The 21,659-nt window shown below is 50.3% G+C and overlaps 3 protein-coding genes across 6 annotated transcripts; 1 reads left to right on the top strand and 2 right to left on the bottom strand.

The window, feature by feature from the left end:
• Positions 1-50: 50 nt before the first annotated feature.
• LTB4R2 (leukotriene B4 receptor 2) lies at positions 51-5,675 on the bottom strand. 2 transcript variants are annotated; one of them, XM_072962860.1, is made up of 2 exons: positions 4,495-5,675; positions 51-1,678 (listed from the first exon to the last, which is right to left on the bottom strand). In XM_072962860.1, the coding sequence occupies exons 1-2, from the start codon at positions 4,779-4,781 to the stop codon at positions 580-582; spliced, it is 1,386 nt and encodes a 461-aa protein (XP_072818961.1). In that variant the 5' UTR covers positions 4,782-5,675; the 3' UTR covers positions 51-579. The 2 variants fall into 2 exon arrangements, with proteins under 2 accessions (XP_072818961.1, XP_072818962.1); XM_072962861.1 differs by lacking the exon at positions 4,495-5,675 and adding an exon at positions 2,035-2,527 and having other exon boundaries at positions 97-1,678.
• A 1,121-nt stretch (positions 5,676-6,796) lies between these two features.
• On the bottom strand, positions 6,797-12,768 carry NOP9 (NOP9 nucleolar protein). Its single transcript, XM_006217291.3, has 10 exons — positions 12,419-12,768; positions 11,762-12,211; positions 10,704-10,814; positions 10,355-10,496; positions 9,479-9,671; positions 8,686-8,826; positions 8,156-8,281; positions 7,755-7,991; positions 7,431-7,536; positions 6,797-7,080 (listed from the first exon to the last, which is right to left on the bottom strand). Exons 1-10 carry the CDS (start codon positions 12,663-12,665, stop codon positions 6,923-6,925), a joined length of 1,911 nt encoding a protein of 636 aa, XP_006217353.1. The 5' UTR covers positions 12,666-12,768; the 3' UTR covers positions 6,797-6,922.
• Positions 12,769-12,823: 55 nt separating this feature from the next.
• DHRS1 (dehydrogenase/reductase 1) lies at positions 12,824-21,418 on the top strand. 3 transcript variants are annotated; one of them, XM_031678887.2, is made up of 9 exons: positions 12,824-13,055; positions 13,459-13,632; positions 14,789-14,932; positions 15,087-15,166; positions 19,242-19,374; positions 19,699-19,845; positions 20,381-20,450; positions 20,785-20,865; positions 21,048-21,418. In XM_031678887.2, the coding sequence occupies exons 2-9, from the start codon at positions 13,483-13,485 to the stop codon at positions 21,182-21,184; spliced, it is 942 nt and encodes a 313-aa protein (XP_031534747.1). In that variant the 5' UTR covers positions 12,824-13,055; positions 13,459-13,482; the 3' UTR covers positions 21,185-21,418. The 3 variants fall into 3 exon arrangements, with proteins under 3 accessions (XP_031534747.1, XP_006217352.1, XP_031534750.1); XM_006217290.4 differs by having other exon boundaries at positions 12,824-13,059; XM_031678890.2 differs by lacking the exon at positions 13,459-13,632.
• Positions 21,419-21,659: the final 241 nt, after the last annotated feature.

Here is a 21,659-nt window from a genome sequence, read left to right as displayed (position 1 = left end):
CCAGTTCCTCCGACTCGGCTCTTACAGTCCCTAGAGAATGGACCCTATCACCACTCCTCATCCAGGCACCCATACCTTTCCTTCCTCTTTCCCTCGTTATTTCCAGAGTGGTTCTGTGGGTTAGCTTGGGGGAACCAGGCCACCTGGGCTGCAGAGGACAGGTCAAAATGCCACTGAAAGCTGGCAATGCCCAGCCTTGGCCTGGCCCAGCAGGGAAACAGATGGCCTCAGTACAACTCGGGTGTGGTGAACCACTAGGGGGAGCACCCTTCAGCCATCATGTATTGGCTGCCCGGTGTATTTCACAGTAGCTATCGGCAACAAATAAACAGCTTTGGCACCTGGGCACATACCAACTTGCAAGTACATGATATTCTTTAACACGGACCAGACCATCACAATCCCTCAGTCTGGAGGAACTTGGGCCTGCCCGAGATATGTAATAATTCTGCCCCAGCCAGAGCCAAACTGGTCAGAGAAGGATCCCCAAACCCTCCAGAGGGGTTCCCTGAGTTCTGGGGGGCGATGGAAAGGGATAGGGAAGAGCATGCCCGGTTGCAGGGTTTGATGTCAAGGGTCTCATCCCTGACTGTCCTTCGCCCCGCCCCCGGGGTCTCCATTGCCGCGGCCCTGCCCCGCCACTTTGAGCCGAGTGGTAGCTCGTAGCTCCATGGTCCCCTCTCTAGAGAGGCCGCCCCCTCGGGCCTCTCCGGAGCCCTCAAAGAGCCGCATGAGGAAGCGGGGACCCGCGCGGGGCAGCAAATCGCGGGCGGTGAAGACGTAGAGCACTGGGTTGACGCTGGAGCTGAAGAAGGCCAAAGCCGTAGTTCCAGCTCGCGCCGCCTGGCCCGCCCCGCCGAGCCTCGCCAAGGCCCCTTCGGGCGGAGCCAGCGCGGCGAGCACCTGCAGGACGTTGACGGCGTGGTAGGGGGCCCAGAGCAAGCCGAAGGCCAGCACGATGGCGCCCACCAGCCGGCCCACCTGCGTCCTGTGCCGCCCGGCGCCCCAGCGGGCGCCCCGCAGCCGCGCCAGCGTCACGCCGTAGCAGCCGAGCACCAGCCCAAAGGGAAACACGAAGGCGGTCAGGGTCTCCAGGCTCAGGTGGGCGGCGGCGTGGGCGCGCGATGGGTGGCACAGCTGGCACACGCGGTCCGCCCAGAGGTGGCGGTAGACAGCGACCGGGCTGGCGAGCACCAGAGCGGCCAGCCAGACGGCCAGCAGCAGGCGGCGGGCCAGGGCGGGGCTGCGCAGCCGGGGTGCCAGGAAGGGGCGGGTGACGGCGAGGCAGCGCTGCAGGCTGAGCAGGCTGGTGAGCAGCACGCTGGCGTACATGCTGAGTGTGCACACGTAGTACACCGCCTTGCAGCCCGCCTGGCCCAGCGGCCAGGCCTTCCCGGTCAGGAAGGCCACGAAGAGCGGCGTGAGTAGCAGCACCAAGCCGTCGGCCAGCGCCAGATGCAGCACGAGCGTGGCCGCCAGCGGTCGCCCCCCGGCAGGCCGCCAGCCCGCCAAGCTCCACACGACGAAGCCATTGCCCGGCAGCCCCAGAAGCGCCGCCAGCAGCAGGAAGGCAGCGCCTGTGGCCCTCGAAGTCTTCGAGCTCAGCAGCGTCTCATTCCCTGGGGGACGGTAGCAGACCGACATCCTTCTGCGCCTCCGGGGGCGGGGACGGGGGCGGCTGAAAAGGGCCATAGAGCGCATTCAGGTGGTGGAGCAAAAAAGACCTCGTGACTTCTGATGCCAGGTGAGAAGGCACTGTGCCTCCCCCACTTCTCTGCAGCCTGCCTCTCTCCTGTCCAGGAGCTTCTGTCTCTTCCTGGAGGACCCCAGCACCAACTCAAACACTACTTCTTCTTGGAACCCAAATCCCCTGCTCTCAGTCAGCCGACTTCCCTAGTCTTGACTCCCAGGCTGTCACTACTTCCACCTCCACCCTTTTAGCCGGGCCTCTCCCTCTTTGTCCAGCCCCATTCTTTATACCTCAGGGCAAAAGTGAGTGGAGGGGAATAAAGTCTCATGGGCAGATCTACTTACCCAGCTGGGAGCTTAGCAGGGTTGGGGGCCCCTTAGGAGCCTGGGGAAGCTGAAAGGCAAAGCGGCCGTGGGCAAGGTGCTTGTTCCTGTCCTGTGCCTATCAGGTTGGCAGCAGGTGAGGCGAGAATGGGGAGGAACAAGGTGGGGCTCCTCTCGGGCCTTTCCTGGGGCGCCTCCCTCACCTGGGTCCTTCCCATCATTAACATGTTCAGGCGTGTGAGAGCCTGCCTCCCCAGGAAACAGAATAAGCTGAAGGGGTGCAGGTAAGTTTCCCTGGTCATGTGGGTGAGAAGGGACACTGCTGGATGCTGCCCCTGGGTCCTGTTTCTGCACTCATTTCTGCTCCCACTCTGGTCCTAGTCTTCCCACCCTAAAGCCCTCATGCTCTCTGGCTGCTTGGCCTGCACTTAGCAGAGAAGGTGACCCAACTGCTCACTGCCCCCAGCTGCTCTATCAGTGCCTGTTTTCAGACTCTTGACCCTGCTGAGCCCCCTTTTTCCTCAACTTCCTACCTATCCATCTCACCTCTTGCCTTGGGCCCTGCCCCAGTCATTTTATACTCATGACAGCTTTTAGTGTGCAGCATGGAGCTAGGTTCTGATGGGGATGGGGGCGAGGTGTAAAAAGGTGTCAGGGGTTTACAACCTGGTTGAGTAGTCCCAACACACAGTCATGAAGGGGCCTCACTCCTGGGCTGTGGCAGGAAAGCAAGGACAAAGGAGAGGGTGCAGTGTAGAGACAGGCTGAAAAACAGCCTTCTCTGGGTGTAGAGGTCTGGCAAAGCTTGCAAATAAAGAAATTTAGTAGATGGATAAAATTGAGGGAGGGGAAAAAAGGCTCCTGCCCTGTCAACTGTCAGAAGGGGGCTCCTTGGGAGCCAGGACACCATTATTGTCTCGATTATTGTTGGATTTCCTCCAAAGCAGAACCTGAGTTGAGAGTGTGGGTACAGGTATTGGGGAGGTCAGCTCAGGAAGCAGGGGAAGAGAGGGAAGAAGAAACCAATAAAAGTGTGTTCCTGAACTCCTTCCATGGGCCTCAGGAACCTCTGAGTGCAGAGAATACCTTCCAGAAAGACAGAAGACTGGGGCGCTTACACCCAGCTCACATTCCCCATTGTTGGAGTTGTCCTAGAGGCATGAATGCCCTTATACACACCTGCAGCTTGTACTTGTCAGGGGGCTGAGTGGGCTGCCACAGCTTCAGACCAGACTCCTAAGCAGGAAAGCACAAAGACTTGTGCTCATGTGAGGGCTTCACTGTCAATGAGAGTCTGAACTTCCACACAACTGTACATCACAACTGTGGCTGAAGTCAGAGATAGGACACGGGGCCCCGAAAGCAAAAGTCCTGATGCCATCAAGGGATGCACCCCCCACTTCCCCTTTCACATCTCCTTCATGCCTATTAAGTGGCCAAAGGAGAAATGTGAGAGAGTGACTAATCCAGTGTGGCTGAAGCAGGCAGTTCTAGAGAATGAAAGCAGAGAAATGTTGAGCCAGCCCCTCCCGTAGACCACAGAGGGAAGAGCAGAAAAGCAGAAGGCCAGGGTCCCAGACAGGATCCTGGTGACCCCATATGCATGGATCGGGACCCATCCTCCCCTCGCACCCCACCCAGGCACACCACCTCACCTCCTATTTTCTCCAAGCCCTGCCCATCCTCAGCAACGCCTGCCTTTCCATAAAGCTGCAGTTCATGGCTTTTTCAATAGGTGGCAGCACATAAAGAGCAAATCACACATAATGCTGCATCTTCCAGATTGGGAGCCAGAAATTCCCTCCATATAAAGAAAAACACCAGCGACCACATTCCATCCTCTTACATAGATCGTTTACCCTCACATCACACGCCACCACCAGAGACGCGCACACACACAAACTTTCATGGCTTTTGCCAGGCACCTCTGGGCCTTGATCCTTCTTCGGTGACCCTGTCTAGGCCCCTCCCCTCCTCCCTCCCCTTGGACTTTGCCCTTCTTACTGGCCAGGCAGGGGGGCCAGAGTCCAGGCTTGACTCATCCCCCACCTCACTGGGGCTGAGATCTCAGCTCTGTAACAGAAAACACCACCACTTCAGCTCCAACACAACAGAGACCCACCCAGCCCAGAACTCCTGGGAGAGCAACTCTCCTGCTCCTTCCCTCCACCATGGACTACCTCTCTGCCCTGAACCCCAGCAGCCTGCTCAGGTGATTTCTAACCCTTCTCTCCACACTCCAACTCTGGGGGTGTGGGCAAGGCACACCCTCTCCGTCCCCACTTTCCACACTGGGCTTGTCCAGCTCCTAAACCACCACCCCATCCCTACTCCATGGTCTCTCCCTCTATCCCTAGGCTACTCTGATCTGCAAACCTAGATCCCTCCCTCCCAACCTCCCTAATTCTCCAGCCACGCCACCCCCATCATCCCCATTGCATTCACCAAGACCCTCACTCCTTGATCTTTCTTCCCACCTACCAGGTCGGTATCCAATATGAGCTCAGATTTTGGCCGTAAGGTCTGGACCTCAGCTCCACCACCCCAGCGACCTTTCCGCGTCTGTGATCACAAGAGGAGCACCCGGAAAGGCCTGACAGCCGCCACCCGCCAGGAACTGCTAGACAAGGCGAGTGAGCCAAGTCCCTGGGTTCCAACTGAGGGGCAGCCAAGGAGCTAGTGAAGAGACCTCGGAATGGTGACCAGAAAGGGCAGAGTTTACAGGGCTGCCACTTCCTCAGGACTGAGAGCAGCAGGGTGAGCCCCATGACTTCCGCTGCATTTGGGTCAATTCACTTTTTTTTCAAGGAGCAGGCTTTTCTTCGGGGGTGGGGAAGGAGTAGATAGGATTGAAAGGATAGAATTCAGAACTCAGTATGGAATAGCAATTTGTATGACAGATCAAATTCAAGTCCTGATTCTGCTGCTTCCTAGTGTCAAAACTTGGGAAGTTCTTCAGCCTATTAATACTTCAGTTTCTTCACCGGGAAAAAGAGAACAATAAGACAGCTACCTCCTAGGGCTGTTGGAAGGGATAAACATGGATAATGTATGTAAAGTGCTACATAGGTACTTGACTTGAGTGAAGACTCAAAAAAGGTTACAAGTCATTAATTATTACTGAAAACAGCTCTGGAGAATGCTGAGAGGGCGGGGGAGAGTGAGGTAGGACATTGGAGATAAGACCCTATCGACAGGCCCCCATCAACATAGTGTCTATATCCATTCAAGAGAACCTGGCTAGCTTTTCAATTCCCAGCCAGCAGGGATGGCTTGGAAGGAGGCTGGGAGAGATGACAGTGATATGGTCGGAGCAAAGCAGGAAAAGGACAGCCCCTAGACCCAACAACTAAAGAATGTTGTGAGCTGGAGCCATTTGAAGAGATGACAAAGCACTAGGAAGTAGAGTTGGGAGATCAACCAGCGTCGAGGGCCAACTGTTGGGTGCTGGGCAGCTGCATAGGGACAAGCCGTGAGGTAAGCTTTGCCCCTTCCCTCCTGCTTCTTGCCACTGGGCAGGCCTTGGAGGCTCTGCTGCTGAGTGGAGTGCTGACGCTGGTGCTAGAGGAGGATGGGACAGCCGTGGAGAGCGAGGACTTCTTCCAGCTGCTGGAGGATGACACATGCCTGATGGTGCTGGAGTTGGGACAGAGCTGGAGCCCCAGCAGGGTGAGGCCCACACTGGGGCTTTTATAGGCCATGGATCCTTTGTATCTTTCCCAAGCCTCTTCTCTTGCCTAACCCTGATCTTGGGGGCAGGGGCAATGGGAGAGGTGAGGAATTGTCGAGGATTCTGTATAGTGGACAGTCTGGGGAAGGGTGGGTCTGTCCCAGTGCTGATGGGGATTAGTGGTGGGTGTCAGCACGTGAGAGTCCATTGCACTGATGGGGGCGCCCTACAGAGTGGGATGCAGTTGTATGGCCTGGGCCGGGAGAAGCCCAGGCACAGCAAGGACATCGCGCGCATCACCTTCGACGTATACAAGCAAAACCCTCGAGACCTCTTTGGCAGCCTCAACATCAAAGCCACATTCTATGGGCTCTACTCCATGAGTTGTGACATCCAAGGACTCGGCCCAAAGAAAATACTCAGGTCAGAGACAAACACGTCACACTTCCCCACCCCTACAGCTGCAGTTTCCGTAATTCCTTCTGCACGCCCCTACCCTGTTAGCTCTCCCTTGTGGAAAACTCAGCCCACCTCTGGCCTCCTCCCAGGTGCCCCCACCCATCCGACTTCTTGTCTCTGCCCTTCAGGGAGCTTCTCCGATGGGCCTCTGCACTGCTGCAAGGCCTGGGCCACGTGCTGCTGGGACTCTCCTCCACCCTTCGCCATGCAGTGGAAGGGGCTGAGCAGTGGCAGCGGCAAGGTCGCCTCCATCCCTACTGAGAAGGAGCTCTGAGCTTCTGCCCTAGACTCATTCCAAGAAACAGCATCAGGTTTGGGGGCCTGCAGACAGTGCAGACCCGATAACTCACCTGATTTCCCCACTGTCCTCTGACCCCATTGTGAAAGGCCCCATCCGCATAATGCCCTACACCGCTGGCCTATGCCCATTCCTGAAGAACGCTCTCTTCCTAGCCATCTTTCCAGCCTCCCACTTACCCTTAAGGCCACAGCCTGTCCCCAGGCATCTGGATCCCACCCTGATTGCTGCTACATGTAGAGATCCTTACAACTCCTCCTGTCCCTAAGTTCTCCATGCCCTGAAAACAGCCCTCTCTAACTTTATCTCAACATCTCTATTTCTTTGTACACCTCCCCGCAAATAAAACAAAAGTGTTTCCAATAAAAATACAAAAATGTTTTATCAGTAAGACTTTTGACTCCAATTTAAACTAGTAATAGGTCATGATATAGATACTTCCTTTCCCCCTCCCTCATCAACACCCAGTCTGATCCAGGGTCTCAGTCTTCAAGTACTGAGTTCAAGGCCCGCCTCCGCTTGGCCACCGCACCCTGCTGCTGTTCCCAAGCCTCTCGCCGCTTCAGGAAGGTAGTCAGGGCCACGTTTCGAGCCACATGGTGGCCAAAAGTATCTCTTATCAGCTCCTGGTTCCGCTCCCCTGCAAAGGGAAACATTCACGTTCAGTGTCACCATGTAGTCACACACCCAAGCTTGAAGAGACTCTACTTGGGGTGAATGTCTCTCCATTTTCCTGGGACCCTGGACCTACTTCAGGCTAGAGTTAACACTAAACTGTCCAGAGAACAGAAGTCAGGAGGAGGGGTGGGCACATGGGGCTGCACACTCAGCAGAGGGGTAGCGGAGAACAGCCTGCCAAGAACCCATGGCTAAGACTACACTTTGGAACTGAAGTCTCTGCTGAATTTAGGTCCACTCCCCAGCCACTCAGCTCTTTAGAGTGAGAAAAGGGAACTTATGGAAAGGTCACATATTGGTGCTGGTACTCACCCAGCTCAGCAGCAATTTCCTTCCGGGCCCCCAAGGCTGCTCCACTCCAGATGGCATCTAGCACACGGCTGCCATGGCGACTACACGCCAGAGCCACATACTGTCCCTGCATTGAGACAAGCAAGGTAAGTCCCTCTAGGGCAGTTCACAAGTGTGTTGGGGCGGGGGGGGGTGAAGTTTAGAGGTTGACTGAAGCAGTCTAGGGACTACATATGGTCTCTTTGACTCTGAAGGACAGTCCTGAGGGAAGCTCACATTCTCTAAATGTAGGAGGCAGAGGAATCTAAATGGAAGAGGAATCCGAGCAGCGGCCAGAACTCTAACCTTTAGGGTCTTGAGCGCACGGCGGCGCTGCTTGCGCGTCACGGAGGGACTGGTCAGGACAGCATCAACCACGTGGGAACCAGCAGGGCTCTGCGCCAGAGCCAGAAGCTGTGGTCCTGTCAAGGCACTCAGACTTCGAAGTATAAGACCAGGACTGGAGAAATGCAGCAAATGCTGGAGCAATAGAGACCCAAGGACTGTCACTTCCCCCAAGTCCCTGGCTGTGGCCATTTCCACCTAGAAGGACAGAGACAGGGAATTAGGAGGCAGCCACCAAACTGCTCCCTAACTTGGATGAAGCTACAGATCTCACCATCCCCATCTCAGTGATGAGGGGCTTCCTAAACCCTGGGAAGCCTGGTCCCCAATTATTCACAGGTTTGGCCTCTCCCCTACCTCACCTGATGCTCTGCAGGCACCGCCCCCTCCTCCTCCGCCAGGCCATAGTACACCTCATACGCCATCAAAGCAGCAAAGAGAGGCACACAGGCCACTTGCCGGGAAGAGGGCTCTGCACAGTGGAATGCCTAGCAGGGAAGACAGAACACGATGAAACTGAAACTACTTCATCCCTAACCCCAACTTTCCAGTCAGAAGAAAGCATTCAGGAGAAATGAGAACACCTAACTCCACAAGAATGCAAACTGCATGTGGATCGGATCTCATCTGCCTTGCTGTATCCCCAACCTCTATAAATGTAACAAAGGCTGCATAAACATTTATTCCTTAAAAAAACTTCTCTCTTTGTTCTGGGAGACAATTTTTATTCCAGGGCCATGAGATGGTTTAGACTCATCTTTCCCTGTATCTCTGAATTCCCTGCACATGAGCCCTCTTGGGTTCAGAGATACAACAACTAGAGATTACATAAGTTCCAGCAGGTAGAATTTGAACCGAGGGCATAAATGGGTTGCATGTAACCCCCACTCACCTCCAACAACAACTGCAGGACCTGGGCTTGGTGGGTCCCAACTCTGCGGCAGGCCCCCACTAGGGCAATGACCACCCCTGAGTGACCCTGGGCCAGCACAGCTTCCAGGGCAGGGCTTAGCTCCTCAAACACGGGGGAAAGCTGAGAGGAGAAACAGGATAAAGAATCTGGCGTTTTGATAACAGTGGGCTAATTTATTCAGAGAAATCTTCCTGTCAAAAACAACTAAAAATGCTAGATCAAACATAAAAGCACTGCCAATACCAGGACTTTGGTTTGGCTGGATAAGGAAGTTCCAGAACAAAGGGGCAGTCTGAGAGCTGCTGCCTCATGTGGGGAGGGGACCGAAAATGGCCATACTCTGGAGAGAAGGGAGGATGAGGATTAAACCTGCCCCTCCACTCTAACTCACCCCAGGAGACCCCAGGGAAGCATGCCTTGGCACTAAGCAGCAACGGAAAAGAGAAGCTACAACAACAGCTCCAGTGCTCACATGGATTTGCAGCCAAGTACCCAGAGACTGAGCGAGCCATGGATGCTTGTGCTGCAAAATGGGATTAAGCCAGTCTCCTGCTGGCACTGGCACCTGAGAGAAGCCACAGCAGATCCTCTCTGGGAAGAAGGCACCTTCACCCTAAGCTCTGGGAAACCCCCAAGAATAAATTCTCAAGGGGAATGGCCAGCACACGGTCAGCCATACAGAGGCAGGCACACAATAAAACAAGTCTCAATGAATAAGAACTAACAGCAACAACAGAGTACAGAAACAGACTCAGCCAAGTTCCCAACTCACCAGCTCAGGGGTGGTGATAGCATCCAGTAAACGCTGCAAAGGGAAGTTGGCAATAGGATGTGCAGCCAGCGTCTGCAGCTGTCCTCGGAAGTGATCCTCAAAGAGGCTCTGGAGCCTTGGGGGCTCTGACACCAGCAGCACCTGCTCCAGGAGTCTGGAGCTCGTCTGATCACGCAGAAATAACAGTAGGGGGCTGGGGACAAGAAGGAGGTGATCACTTCATCCAAAATACCCACATCACTGGACTTATCACGGTGAGCGTTTTGAAGCATATTGGAATATCAAATCATTATGTTATATAATGGGAACTAACATGGTGTTGTAGGCCAATCATACTTCAAAACCAACCAAACAAAAAAACAAACTCAGAGGAAAACACATCTGATTTGTAGTTACCAGAGGGATGGAGGGTATGGGAGAGGGAGAACTGGATGAAGACAGTCAAAAGGTACAAACTTTTAGTTATAAATAAATACTAGGGTGTGATGTACAACATGGCAAATGTAACTAACACTATGTTTATATAAGAGCTTTTAAGAGTAAATTCTAAGAGTTCTCATCACAAGGAAAACAATTCTTTTTCTATTTCTTTAATTTTGTAACTATATGAGACAATGAATGCTCACTAAACTTATTGTGGTAATCATTTCATGAGGTAACTCAAATAATTATGCTGTACATAATGTACATTAAACTTATACAGTGCCATATGTCAAGTATATCTCAATAAAAAGGGACAAAATAAAATAAAATGACAAAAAAATTAAACAAAATGAAAACCTTTGTCTTTTAAAACAAACAAACAAAATACCCACATCATGTCATTCATTTCACACAGCCCATCAACCTTGGTCAATCCTGAGGCCCTGCCCATACCTGCCATCTGCTGAGGAATTGCGGCTACTCAGGTAGCCAATCACAGCATTGCAGAGGTGGGCACAACACTGGGGCCGTTTGCGGTGTAAGATCTGTAAGGCCACTTGAAGGCAGAAGCTGGAGATCTTGTCAGTGATAAACACTGTGAGGAGAGGGCAGAAATAAAAGCAGCTTTCTCAAAATTCAGACAACCTGTACAACCTCAAACAACAAGGTACAATGGACTATGGACATAAGTGGTCTATATAGAAAAAAAAAAAAAAAGACAAATAAAGCAGCTCAAGAGGCTTGTCTGATGACAATCACCACCAGAAAAGTAGACCCTAGACCCTCCTATTTCCCTCCTTACCAGCAATGTCCTTCAGAAAGCAGGAGCTCACGTCCTGAAGGCAATTCAAGAAGGTTTCAGGAACCTCGAAATCAGTTGGCTTACATTCCCGAGTTGGAGCCCTTTGTGCTTCTGAAGGCAGATCAAGAACGTGTACGATAAAAAGAAAAAAAAAAAAGAATGTGTGCGATATATACATATGTGTATGACTGAATCACTATTCAGTACACCAGAAATTAACACAACATTGTAAACCAACTACACTTCAACAAAAATAAATAAATAAATAGATAAAAAGAACGTATGCAGTGGTGAGATCACAAACTGCCATCCAGGAGGGAGAATTCCATAACTGAACAAGGATTCAGCTTGGAGATGCAGAACACATACAGTACAACTGAATGTCTCTTCTCATCTGGATGACTGAACTGAGAGACTACATTTCTGTTTTAATTTTTCTAAGAAACTTCAACCAGGCCCATAGGTGATAGTCCAAACTCCTCAGCCAGGAATTCAAAGTGTTCCAAAATCAGGCCTCACCTAAACTCACTACGTTATTTCCTAACATTTTTCAAAATATAGGTTGCTGCTTATGAGTGTATCATGAAATCAATTTAGTGGGTCTCAACAAGCATTTTTTAATGGAACACAACAGAATAAAATAAAAGTAAAGAAAGTATCAGAGTGGGTTGCATGTAGTAAGGGGACTGCTTCCTGAACTTCTGCTTGACTCCAATATGTGTATATATATATAAAGAAAAAAAAAACTCACGCAATATATTTGTATATATACACATATGTATATTGAGTCACGTTTAAAAAAGCTTTTTTTCTTACTGTAAGTTGTGGCTGAAGTCCAATGCTGGAATGAATTACCTCTTTTCCTTGGCCCCATTCTTCTAACAGCTATTCTCTAAACACGCCTATGCATCCTCACCCCTGGGCCTCTATGCACACTAATCTTTGGCTTGGTATCCCTGTCCTTCTTTCTCTGCTAATTCTTCAAGGTCCTGAAGAAATATTCTTCTGCTTATTTTCTCCTTCCCACTAGGTCCACATCCCTCTCTTGAAATACTCACCAGGTGACTGGGAGCCACGGTGCCTGGCTCTCTCAGACTCCAGAAGAGTCCCGCCCAATACCTGTAGTAAAGTTCTGACCACGAAGCTGCCATGGGTGTCTCCACAGTAGAAAAGAAAATCACCACACACCTCTGCTGCTAGTCCCAGGACCAGCTCCTCTAGGGTCTCCAAAGGACCATCCTTCCCTTCCTCCTCCTCCTCCTCTTCTTCCTCTGCAGGGCTCCCTAGCAATCGAGGCAGCTGCAGCAAAGCACTTTGCAATACGTGGACGCCGCATCGATGACAGGCCACAAAACGCAAGTCGGAGCGCAGAGCAGCCCATACTCGACACAACGATTTAAGGGGACTGAACCCCAACAGTTCCTGCAGCATCTCACTACCGGTCCTGTTTGTGGCCAAGGCTAGGGCCTGAGCCTCCACTTCTTTCAAGATGTTGTGCACCATCAGCTCTGGAAAAACAAGGAATATATCAAAGAGAATGCGAGGAGGATAAGATTATGTCCCATTACTTAACCAAGGGGCGACGAGTGAAGAAGAGGACATAGGAGATGAAACTAGGTCCCCACACCCCGAGGACCCACGAAAATTTCCTTGCCTGTCCTGGATTATATGACCAACTAATCCATCCCTTGACCCACCCCGAAGTTGCTCCCTACCTCGTTCTTCTCCCGTCTCGGGGGCCTCTTTCAGCGCCGATAGTGCCCGGCGGAAATACCCCAGAGCTTCCGGGCTCAGGTGAGGGTATGCATCTGGAGCCGGCTCCGAGCGCCCGTCCGGAGGCGGGCAGGTTGGTCGCTGGCGGCCTGCTGGGGGACGCCCCGACCCCTTGGCCCCGCGCCCTCGTTTGCCTCCAGCTGGGAACCGGCGACCTGCCTGGTGGGGGGAGCGCGGACCCAACCCCATGGGTGCTTTGGGTCCTCTTCGTGGGCGAAAGCTTCCTTGGTCGCAGGGGAAACCTCACACAGCCCGGTAAAGGATGGGGCCTGGCCGAGTTTAGACACGCCGGCGCGCTCAGGGCGCAGTGTTACACGTCATAAGCCGGCGACGGCCCACCTAGGGTGGGCGTGGCTATCGCCGAATCGCCGCGGCCCGGAATCCGACGCGCAGGGAGCTGTTTGACTTTCCTGTCCGTGTCGCCAGGTGAAATCGCTCCAGACGCGGACTTCGACTCCAGCCTCGTACTCTGACCCCGTCGTTGTCACCTCGTCCCTCCCCCTCGGCCAGAATTAAAGTCCTTGACTCCGAGAACTTTGCGAGAGAGGCGGCCCGAGGACTCTAGCGGCAGCATAAGTGGTAGGTAAGAGGCATGAGCTCCTTACACTTCGGGCTGAGGGTCCCGGGGCCTCGAGCCCACTCCCGACACGGAAGCCGCGCCTCCGAGCCTGCAGCCATAGCCCCAGATAGCCCAGGACTCTGCATGGACGCGCCGGGAGGGACTGCCGGGCCACAGTCCACCACCCAGAGTTCCAGTAGGTGGCCGGCCTGGACAGCACCCCCTGCAGCCTCTTTCTTCAGTCCTTTACCTCTCAGAAGGAACATCCAGCCTTGTCCTGGGGCCTGCCCTAGTTATCCCCTTCTGAAACTTATCTCCCGTCAAAGGATCTCAACCTTGGTTCCACCTCCTACCACTGTCAGGATCCCCCTTCCACGTACACAATCTGCAGGCTTTTCTCAGAGCGAGTCTTTGCTTCCACAGATTTAACCCTTTTGCTTGTGAGTCATGGCAGCTCCCATGAAGGGCCAAGTGTGTGTGGTGACTGGTGCTTCCAGGGGTATTGGCCGCGGCATCGCTTTGCAGCTCTGCCAAGCAGGTGCCACAGTTTACATCACTGGCCGCCATCTGGACACGCTGAAGGCCACTGCTCAGGAAGTGAGTGCTTCCTCTGGGACCCCAGGGGCGGAAAACACCTGAGGGAGCCCTTCCCATTAACCACTCCTCTTACCTGACACCGTAATATTCCTTAATAAATGTGAATATTTATTTATTCAAAGCAGGATAAATAAAACTCATAAATATCTTCAGATTAGGTCATATTTTGCTACGGAGGGAATTTTATTTTAAAAACTTCAGGAAATTTAGAATGGCATCTAAAAAGTTGTGGACCTGTGTTTTTTCTCTATTTTTGATAAGACTTTATTGAATTGTACATTTTCACTTGATTTTTCTACTGGATTTCAATTAAATAAATATCGGGGTGCATTTGATTTGCTAAGCACCAGGTGAAGCACTGGGATTACCAAGATTAGTAAGACATAACTTCTGCTCTTAAAAGATAGAGTCCAGCAAGAAGTCTAAGGCAGAAATGAATCATTTCAATGGGATGTGAATAAAGTAAGTGATAAGAGATGAGTAATTAATGTGAATATGGTAAGTAAGAACTGTGCACAGAATTGTCTGGAAGTGTGGGTGAGCAGTTAGGCATGGAGGCCAGAGAGTGGGACCCAGAGCATGGATCTGGAGAATATGAGGATTGTTCTTGAATAAGGTACTCTACTTTCTCTGAATTTAGAGGATGGGGGCACATTTGTAGAGGGTGAGGCAGGTCAGGAAGTAGTAGTTCGTGTCTGAGAGCTTTGATCTCTCACTTAACAGGCAGGAATATTGGTGGAGTAAGGTTGAGAGGGCTGGGATTGACTAGGGATTCCACATGAGTGGTGAAGGGTGGAAGCTAAGGGCCCGTAAGAACAAGGAAAAAGATACTTGTTTCTCAAGAGCAGCCTCCAAGCCTTATTTGTCCCTCACTCTCCACATGCAGAATACAGTGCCTTGCACATGGTGGGCCTCAGTAAATGTCTGTAGATTTTAAACCTGAGATGCCCATCCACCTTGCTCTACAATGAGAGGACCTAGCATTCCTGAAACTCCTCAAAAAGACACCAGAGGGCAGTATTGCCCACCATGTTCCTTCAGCTGCTGGCTGTGATTCCTTATTGTCTTCTCAACACCCAAGCTGGAAGTTGAGGGGAGCTGTGTTGGTCTCACACTCGTGTGCAACTGAGCTCACATCCCCTCTGTCCCTCTCCAGGCGCAATCTCGAGGGGGCCGATGTATGCCTGTGGTATGCGATTCAAGTCAGGAGAGTGAAGTGCGAAGCCTGTTTGAACAGGTGGCTCGAGAACAGCATGGGCGTCTGGATGTGCTGGTCAACAACGCCTATGCTGGAGTCCAGGTGCTCTGTGAACTTTGACTCCAGCTCCACACACCTGCCTTTCCCCTGTGACTTCTGAGTCCTCATCCCCATTCATTGTCCCTTCCACTGTCCAGCCCCCCATACCTTCCAGCCTTCAGATTATCCTAGTCATCACACTCCCTGTGCCTTCCAGGTGATCCTCAACAACACTAAGAAGGCATTCTGGGAAAGCCCCGCCTCCATCTGGGATGATATCAACAATGTTGGGCTCAGGTGGGTGTTCCCCTCCCCGCTCTACCCCCAAGGGCCTGGGCTCCCCTCACTTACTCAGCCAAGCTGAGGGCCGAGACCTTTCCCCAGGTGTCCTCTCCTTTCCCTCTTGTCTCCTTGTCTCCTTGTGCCTCCTTGTCTCTTTCTTCTCCTTTCTGTCCCATTTGTCCACTAACCTCTGAAGAAGTTTCATCTAGGTGAATATGTAGCCATGAAAGTTAACTTTTGCCTTGTTTCTGTCAGTAATTCTCATCTGAACTTGCCCTTGCCCTCTCTCCTGCCTCACTGCCCATCCAAACGCATGACCCAGAAGGGAGCCTCTTTCCCTCAATAGAGCATACCATCTGTAGTCAACATTTCTAGATGATTAGAGGAAGAAACTGTTTTGTTTTACATCAGGACAAGGTCAATAAGAAAGTGAGGGCTCACCATCTTAGCCTCCACCCCCTCACTCCAGACCCACAGGAGAGGCACTCCCAGGTCCAGGCTGGGAGGGAGGGGTGTCGTGGGGTTACACATACATCTGGCACAGGAGTGAGATGAAACGCAGCATTTAGAGTTCACCTAGCATGATATACACCAGTTATGTCTGTGTTTATTGTTGGAACTGTAGTACCCTCTCAGAAACTGCACTGCATGGATGTGATCAGCCACCTGTGTGGGTCACCCTTCCATTATAAGCAAATTTCTTGTCTAAAGCGTCTAAGAACCCCCAAGGCTTCTAGTGGCAATCCCAGGGCAGCAGGATTAGAATCCAATTGTGATTTCCAAAGTGGAATTAAGGTTATGAGGACAGAGAGGGATGGTCAGCTAAGAGTCAAGAAAAGAAAACCCAAGAGCTGGAAATTGGCAATGATTATATCCTTAGCCCTCCAAAGAGAGGGGCCTTCCACACTCTCATCTCTCTTTTTTCCCCACTTTTTTTTGAAAGTATTGAAGTATAATCAGTTTACAATGTAGTGTCAATTTCTGGCATTCAGCATAATGTTTCAGTCATATATATACATACATAGATTCCTTTTCATGTCCTTTTTCATTGTAGGTTACTACAAGATATTGACTATAGTTCCCTGTGCTATACAGTAGAAACTTGTTATTTATCTATTTTATATATAGTAGTTGGTATCTGCAAATCTCGAACTTGCAAGTTATCCCTTCCCAACCCCTTTCCCCCCATTACCATGAGTTTGTTTTCTATGTCTGCGAGTCTGTTTCTGTTTTGTAGATGAGTTTATAGTGTCCTTTTTCTTTCTTTCTTTTTAGATTCCACATGTGAGTGGTATCATATGGTATTTTTCTTCCTCTTTCTGGCTTACTTCACTTAGAATGACCATCTCCAGGTCCATCCATGTTGCTGCACATGGCATTATTTTATTATTTTTATGGCTGAGTACTATTCCATTGTATAAATATACCACAGCTTCTTTATTCAGTTCACATTTAAGTTGTTTCCATGTCTTGGCTATTGTAAATAGTGCTGTGAACATTGGGATGCATATATCTTTTCAAATTAGAGTTCCCTCTGGATATATGCCCAGGAGTAGGATTGCTATATCATATGACAACTCATTTTTAGTTTTTTAAGGAACCTCCATACTATCCTCCATAGTGGCTGCACTAATTTACATTCCCACCAACAGTGTAGGGGGGTTCCCTTTTCTCCACACCCTCTCTGGCAGTTAGTATTTGTAGACTTTTTGATGATGGCCAGTGTGACTGGTGTGAGGTGATACCTCACTGTAGTTTTGACTTGCTTATCTCTAATACTTAGCGATGTTGAGCATCTTTTCATGTGCCTGTTGGCCATCTGTATGTCTTTTTTGGAGAAATGTCTGTTTAGGTCTTCTGCCCATTTTGTGACTGGGTTGTTTGTTTTTTTGATACTGAGTTATATGAGCTGTTTGTATATTTTAGAAATTAAGCCTTTGTGGGTTGCATAGTTTGCAAATATTTTCTCCCAGTCGGTAGGTTGTCTATTTGTTTTATTTATAGTTTCCTTTGCTGTGTAAAAACTTATAAGTTTGATTAGGTCCCATTTGTTTATTTTTGCTTTTATTTTTATTGCCTTCGGGGACTGACCCCCTATAGAAACATTGCTATGATTTATGTCAGAGAGTGTTTTGCCTACTTTCTCTTCTAGGAATTTTATGGTGTCATATTTTATATTTAAGTCTTTAAGCCATTTTGCACACTCTTATCTCTTGCTGGTCAGGGTTTTGAGCCTACAAGGTAAAGACCCAGACCCTGGCCCCTGAGCCCTGATGAATTCTCCAGGGTGAAGGTCACTCTGTGAGCCTCTTGGAAGCTAAGCGGCACCTCCTCTCACCTCCCACACACACATTCACTGTGCCTCTCCTCTGCTTTACCTTAGGCTGAGCTTCCTTTTGATTCCATAACTTTCTCTACTTGTTTTCATTTGGAGGGTCCTGTTTCTCACACACAAAAAAAGGATTTTCTCATTTCCCAAGTATGCATGTATTTTTTTTTAATATACTGTGAAGACCAGTATAATCTCATTCTCCTCCTCGCCACCCTTTCCTTCATTGCCTGAAGCATGGTATACTGTTAATAGCCTAGTATATATTCTGCCATTCTTTTAAATTTTCCACTGGGAGGAGATACCATAATTCATTGATCAAACCCTTTATCTGTTGCAGTAGTGGAATTCTTAGGTCAGAAAATATGTATGTCTTAAAGATGTAATAAATATTATCAAACTCCAAAAAGACCCCACCAATTTATGAGCTCTGGACAGTGAAGGAGAACATCTGTTTCCCTGCTTCCTCGGTCATACGAGACGTATCAGGCCGGGAGATCAGGCAAGTTCTGCTACTCTAATGGGCCAAAGATCTCTGAAGGTGTTTTTTTAATTCACATTTCTTTAGTATTTGAAAAGTTGAGCTTTTTTTTCTTTTCTTATTGGCTCCTTATTCTTTTGTGACAACTCACAAAAGTGAGTTATTAAATTTGTGTTATTAAATTAGTGTTTTCACATCAATTTATAAGATTTTTGTAGAATAGATTCCTTTGATGTGTATTTTACAAATATTTCCCCCAATTTATTACTCATTGTTTGCATGTGTGCCCTCCACAGCTATCTATGCATACGTATGTGTTTGTATATCTATGTATATATATGTCTTACTGTTTAGAAGTCAAGTTTCTGTCTCAGTGTGATACAGAGACAGGCTTCCCCACCTCAGGTTTATGAATACATTGTCATGCTTTCTTTTACTGCTTTTGTACATTCATTTTTTTAATATTCAAATATTTTTGGAATGCATTTTAAAATAATAAATGAGGTAGAGAGCCAGTCCCACCCACTAAATAACTGACCAGTTGTCCCAAATCCATTTGCTGAATGGTACATCTCCCCTCATTGGTTTGAAATGTTCCCTTTATAATTTGCTGAATTCGCATTTACACTTGGGTTAATTATTGACTGTTTTGTTTCATTGGCTTACCTGCGTGCCCTTATACCAGTCCTGCACTCTTTTAACTGTCACGTCATTGTATATTTTAGTGCAGGGTGGCGATGGGAGGGGAGCATATCCCTCTCACCCACAAGATATTACTCTTCCTTTTTCAGAGTCTTCCCGGCTATTCTCCCACATTCTCATTGCCTATTTATTCTCTTAGATTATTTTGTCTATTTCTTCAGAAGTCTGAGATATAACTCAAATTGACTGAATCTAGGGATTAATTTAAGTAGCACTGATGTTTTATGTGCTGATTCTTCTAAACAAATTATATCTGTACTTGTTCTTTTATATTAAATAGAACTTTATAGTTTTCCCTTGTAGATCATTTATTTATTATGTTTTATCCCCCGACTATTTAAGTTCTGTTACTGCTGTTTCTTCCATGATGTCTTCTAAAGATTGCCATTTCTCATCCTTTGGTGGTTGATTTTATCAATGTCTCTCTCAGAGTGTGGCCTCAAGCCCTTGATTCACCAGCTTTGCAGCTGCCCTATGCTGCGTTCTCCCAGCTGAGAAATGACTAGGGGGCAGAAGAAGCTTCCTGAAACAGCCCTGAATGTGTTTCATTTCTTCTCCTCCTTTGCCTCACCTTCTAGAGGCCACTACCTGTGCTCGGTGTATGGCGCACGGCTGATGGTACCAGCTGGCCGGGGGCTCATCGTGGTCATCTCCTCCATTGGGGGGCTGCACTATTTCATCAACGTCCCCTATGGTGTGGGCAAAGCTGCGGTGAGGCCCAATGGCACAGGGATTGGGAGGTGTAGGGCAGGGATGGTACCCATAGCTCAGGAGATACAGTCCTCGGTGAGAGTGGTAAGGCTGACTGGCCCTCACCTCTGCCTCTGCCCCTGCATGGACAGTTCCTTTGCCTGGGGCCCTCTTGGCTGGCCTGCGTAGGCAGTGCACTGGGGAAAGTGGACAGCTGATCCCTGGCTCCTGGGCTCCCGGGAATACCAAGGGTCTGGGACATCCTCGACAGAAACAGGGAAGGCAGGGGAGGAAGGTGACATGACCAGGTGCCCTGGTTCTCACCTGGCCTTCTGACCCTCTCAGTGCGACAGGCTGGCTGCTGACTGTGCCCACGAGCTGCGGCGCCATGGAGTCAGCTACGTCTCTCTGTGGCCAGGGTTTGTACAGACAGAACTGATGAAGGAGCAGGCGATGAAGGGTGACAACACCACTGATCCGCTGGTTGAGCAGGTTAGCAAAGGGAGGGCAAGGGTGGCAGAGATTGCAGGGAATCGGCCTTTCCATCCGCAACAACACGGCAGTAACAACAAAGAGTAAATGCCCAGGTGCTTATTGTGGCAGGCGCAGCATGAGCACCAACACCCGTTATGTCCTTTAATCCTGTAAGGGAGATGGTATCTCCATTTCACAGTTGGTGAAACTGAAACTCAGGGAGCTTAAGCAGCTTGCTCAAGGTCACGGATGCCCTGTGTAGGAAGACTGTCCCACTCCAAAGCCTATGCCCTGAACTAGTCTAGAAGGTCCAGATGTAGTTGGCATCCCCACATCTTTACACTTAGGAAAGGCGGAAAGTCAGTGGGTCCTGGTGTCGGGCTACAGGGCTCACTGGATGTCGGGAGGAGTCACTCCTGCACCACCCAAGATGTTGAGTTCTGCAGGCGCAGTGATGAGGACCTCTCTCTTCTGGAACAGAGGCTGAAAGTGGGAAGGTACTGGGCAGTTCTCTTGGAAATTAACCCCTCACTTCTCTGCCCCTGTGTTTCAGATTAGATCTCAGTTCTCATCTGCGGAGACTACAGAAATGAGTGGCAAATGTGTGGTGGCTCTGGCAACAGGTGATGAGGTTGGGGGCAGCTGGTAACAAGAAAGGGCATAGAGGATCTGCAGGGTGGTGGCAGCTACTTCTAGGTCCTGGCTCAGGATGTAGTTGAGAAATACGCCCTCCTCTGCCTTTTGGAGACCCAGAGGGTCCAATGCCCAGTTTGAGGAGTGGGAGCCTCAGAAACTAGGCCTGTGTGGCCAGAAGCAAGAGGCTCAGGAACCTTCCTAGAACAGAGAGAAATGATTCTGGCCTCCTAAGCCTGTCTCAGTGGCGCCCTGTGCCATCGGGCCCAAGCCTGGTCACCCTGCACCACTCCCACGCCATCTCAGCTGTCTGTGTGCCCACAGACCCCAATATCCTACACCTGAGTGGGAAGGTGCTGCCTTCCTGTGACCTCGCTCGGCGCTATGGCCTTCAGGACATCGATGGTAAGAGCTCTGGCCCGGCCCCAGCCTGGACCTCTCTTCGTTCTGTTCCCTACTCACTTCTCCCACCCTGTCTCCTTGTTCCTTCCTCCCTCACATCCTACTCAGTCTCTTCAGCCAGGGTGTGGGTGTCTGAGGAGTGGGAAACCAGGGTCTAACCCTTCTTCCCTTCCTGTGATCTGCAGGCCGCCCCATCCAAGACTATTTGTCTTTGAGCTCCATTCTCTCCCATGTCTCCAGCCTGGGCTGGCTGGCCTCCTACTTGCCCAGCTTCCTCCGAGTGCCCAAGTGGGCTATGACCCTCTATACTAGCAAGTTCTAAGTCTCCTGGCACATCTCAGCTCCTCTTCAGACTGCGTGGTTGGCCTATCTCAGTGGAACGAGGGGCCTTTCCCGCCTACCTACCGCATACCCTTGACGAGAAGGCCTCTGCTGTGTCCTGGCCGAGCCTTGGTGGCCTCTCTAGGTCCTTCTTGTTTTCCTTGCCCCTGCATTTTCCTTTTTGCTTTAGGATTCACAAATGCTCTGGGGTAATAAAGGTCTCATTTCTCCTTCAGCTCGTATTTGAGTGGTGATTCTGTGCTCAGCAAGGTGCTAAGTACTTGAGAGAAAGACCTAACGATACGCAGGTCAGGTTCTCAGGGAGCTGCATCCCCAGGACAGAGCGTCTTTCCTCTTCCCTGTAGAGCTGTCCATCTCAGGGCGCCTGCCCTTTGGCTGTGAGGCCCGTTTCCCATACCCCAGCTGGGGAGCAGCGTCCCTTTGCAGCCAGAAGCAGGCACGCGCCAGCCTCTCAC

The sequence above is a fragment of the Vicugna pacos genome, chromosome 6, assembly GCF_048564905.1.
Source record: "Vicugna pacos chromosome 6, VicPac4, whole genome shotgun sequence".
In the NCBI taxonomy this organism is placed as follows: Eukaryota; Metazoa; Chordata; class Mammalia; order Artiodactyla; family Camelidae; genus Vicugna; species Vicugna pacos.
Note: the sequence above shows the minus strand (reverse complement) of the source record. Positions and strands in the feature narration are given on the sequence as shown.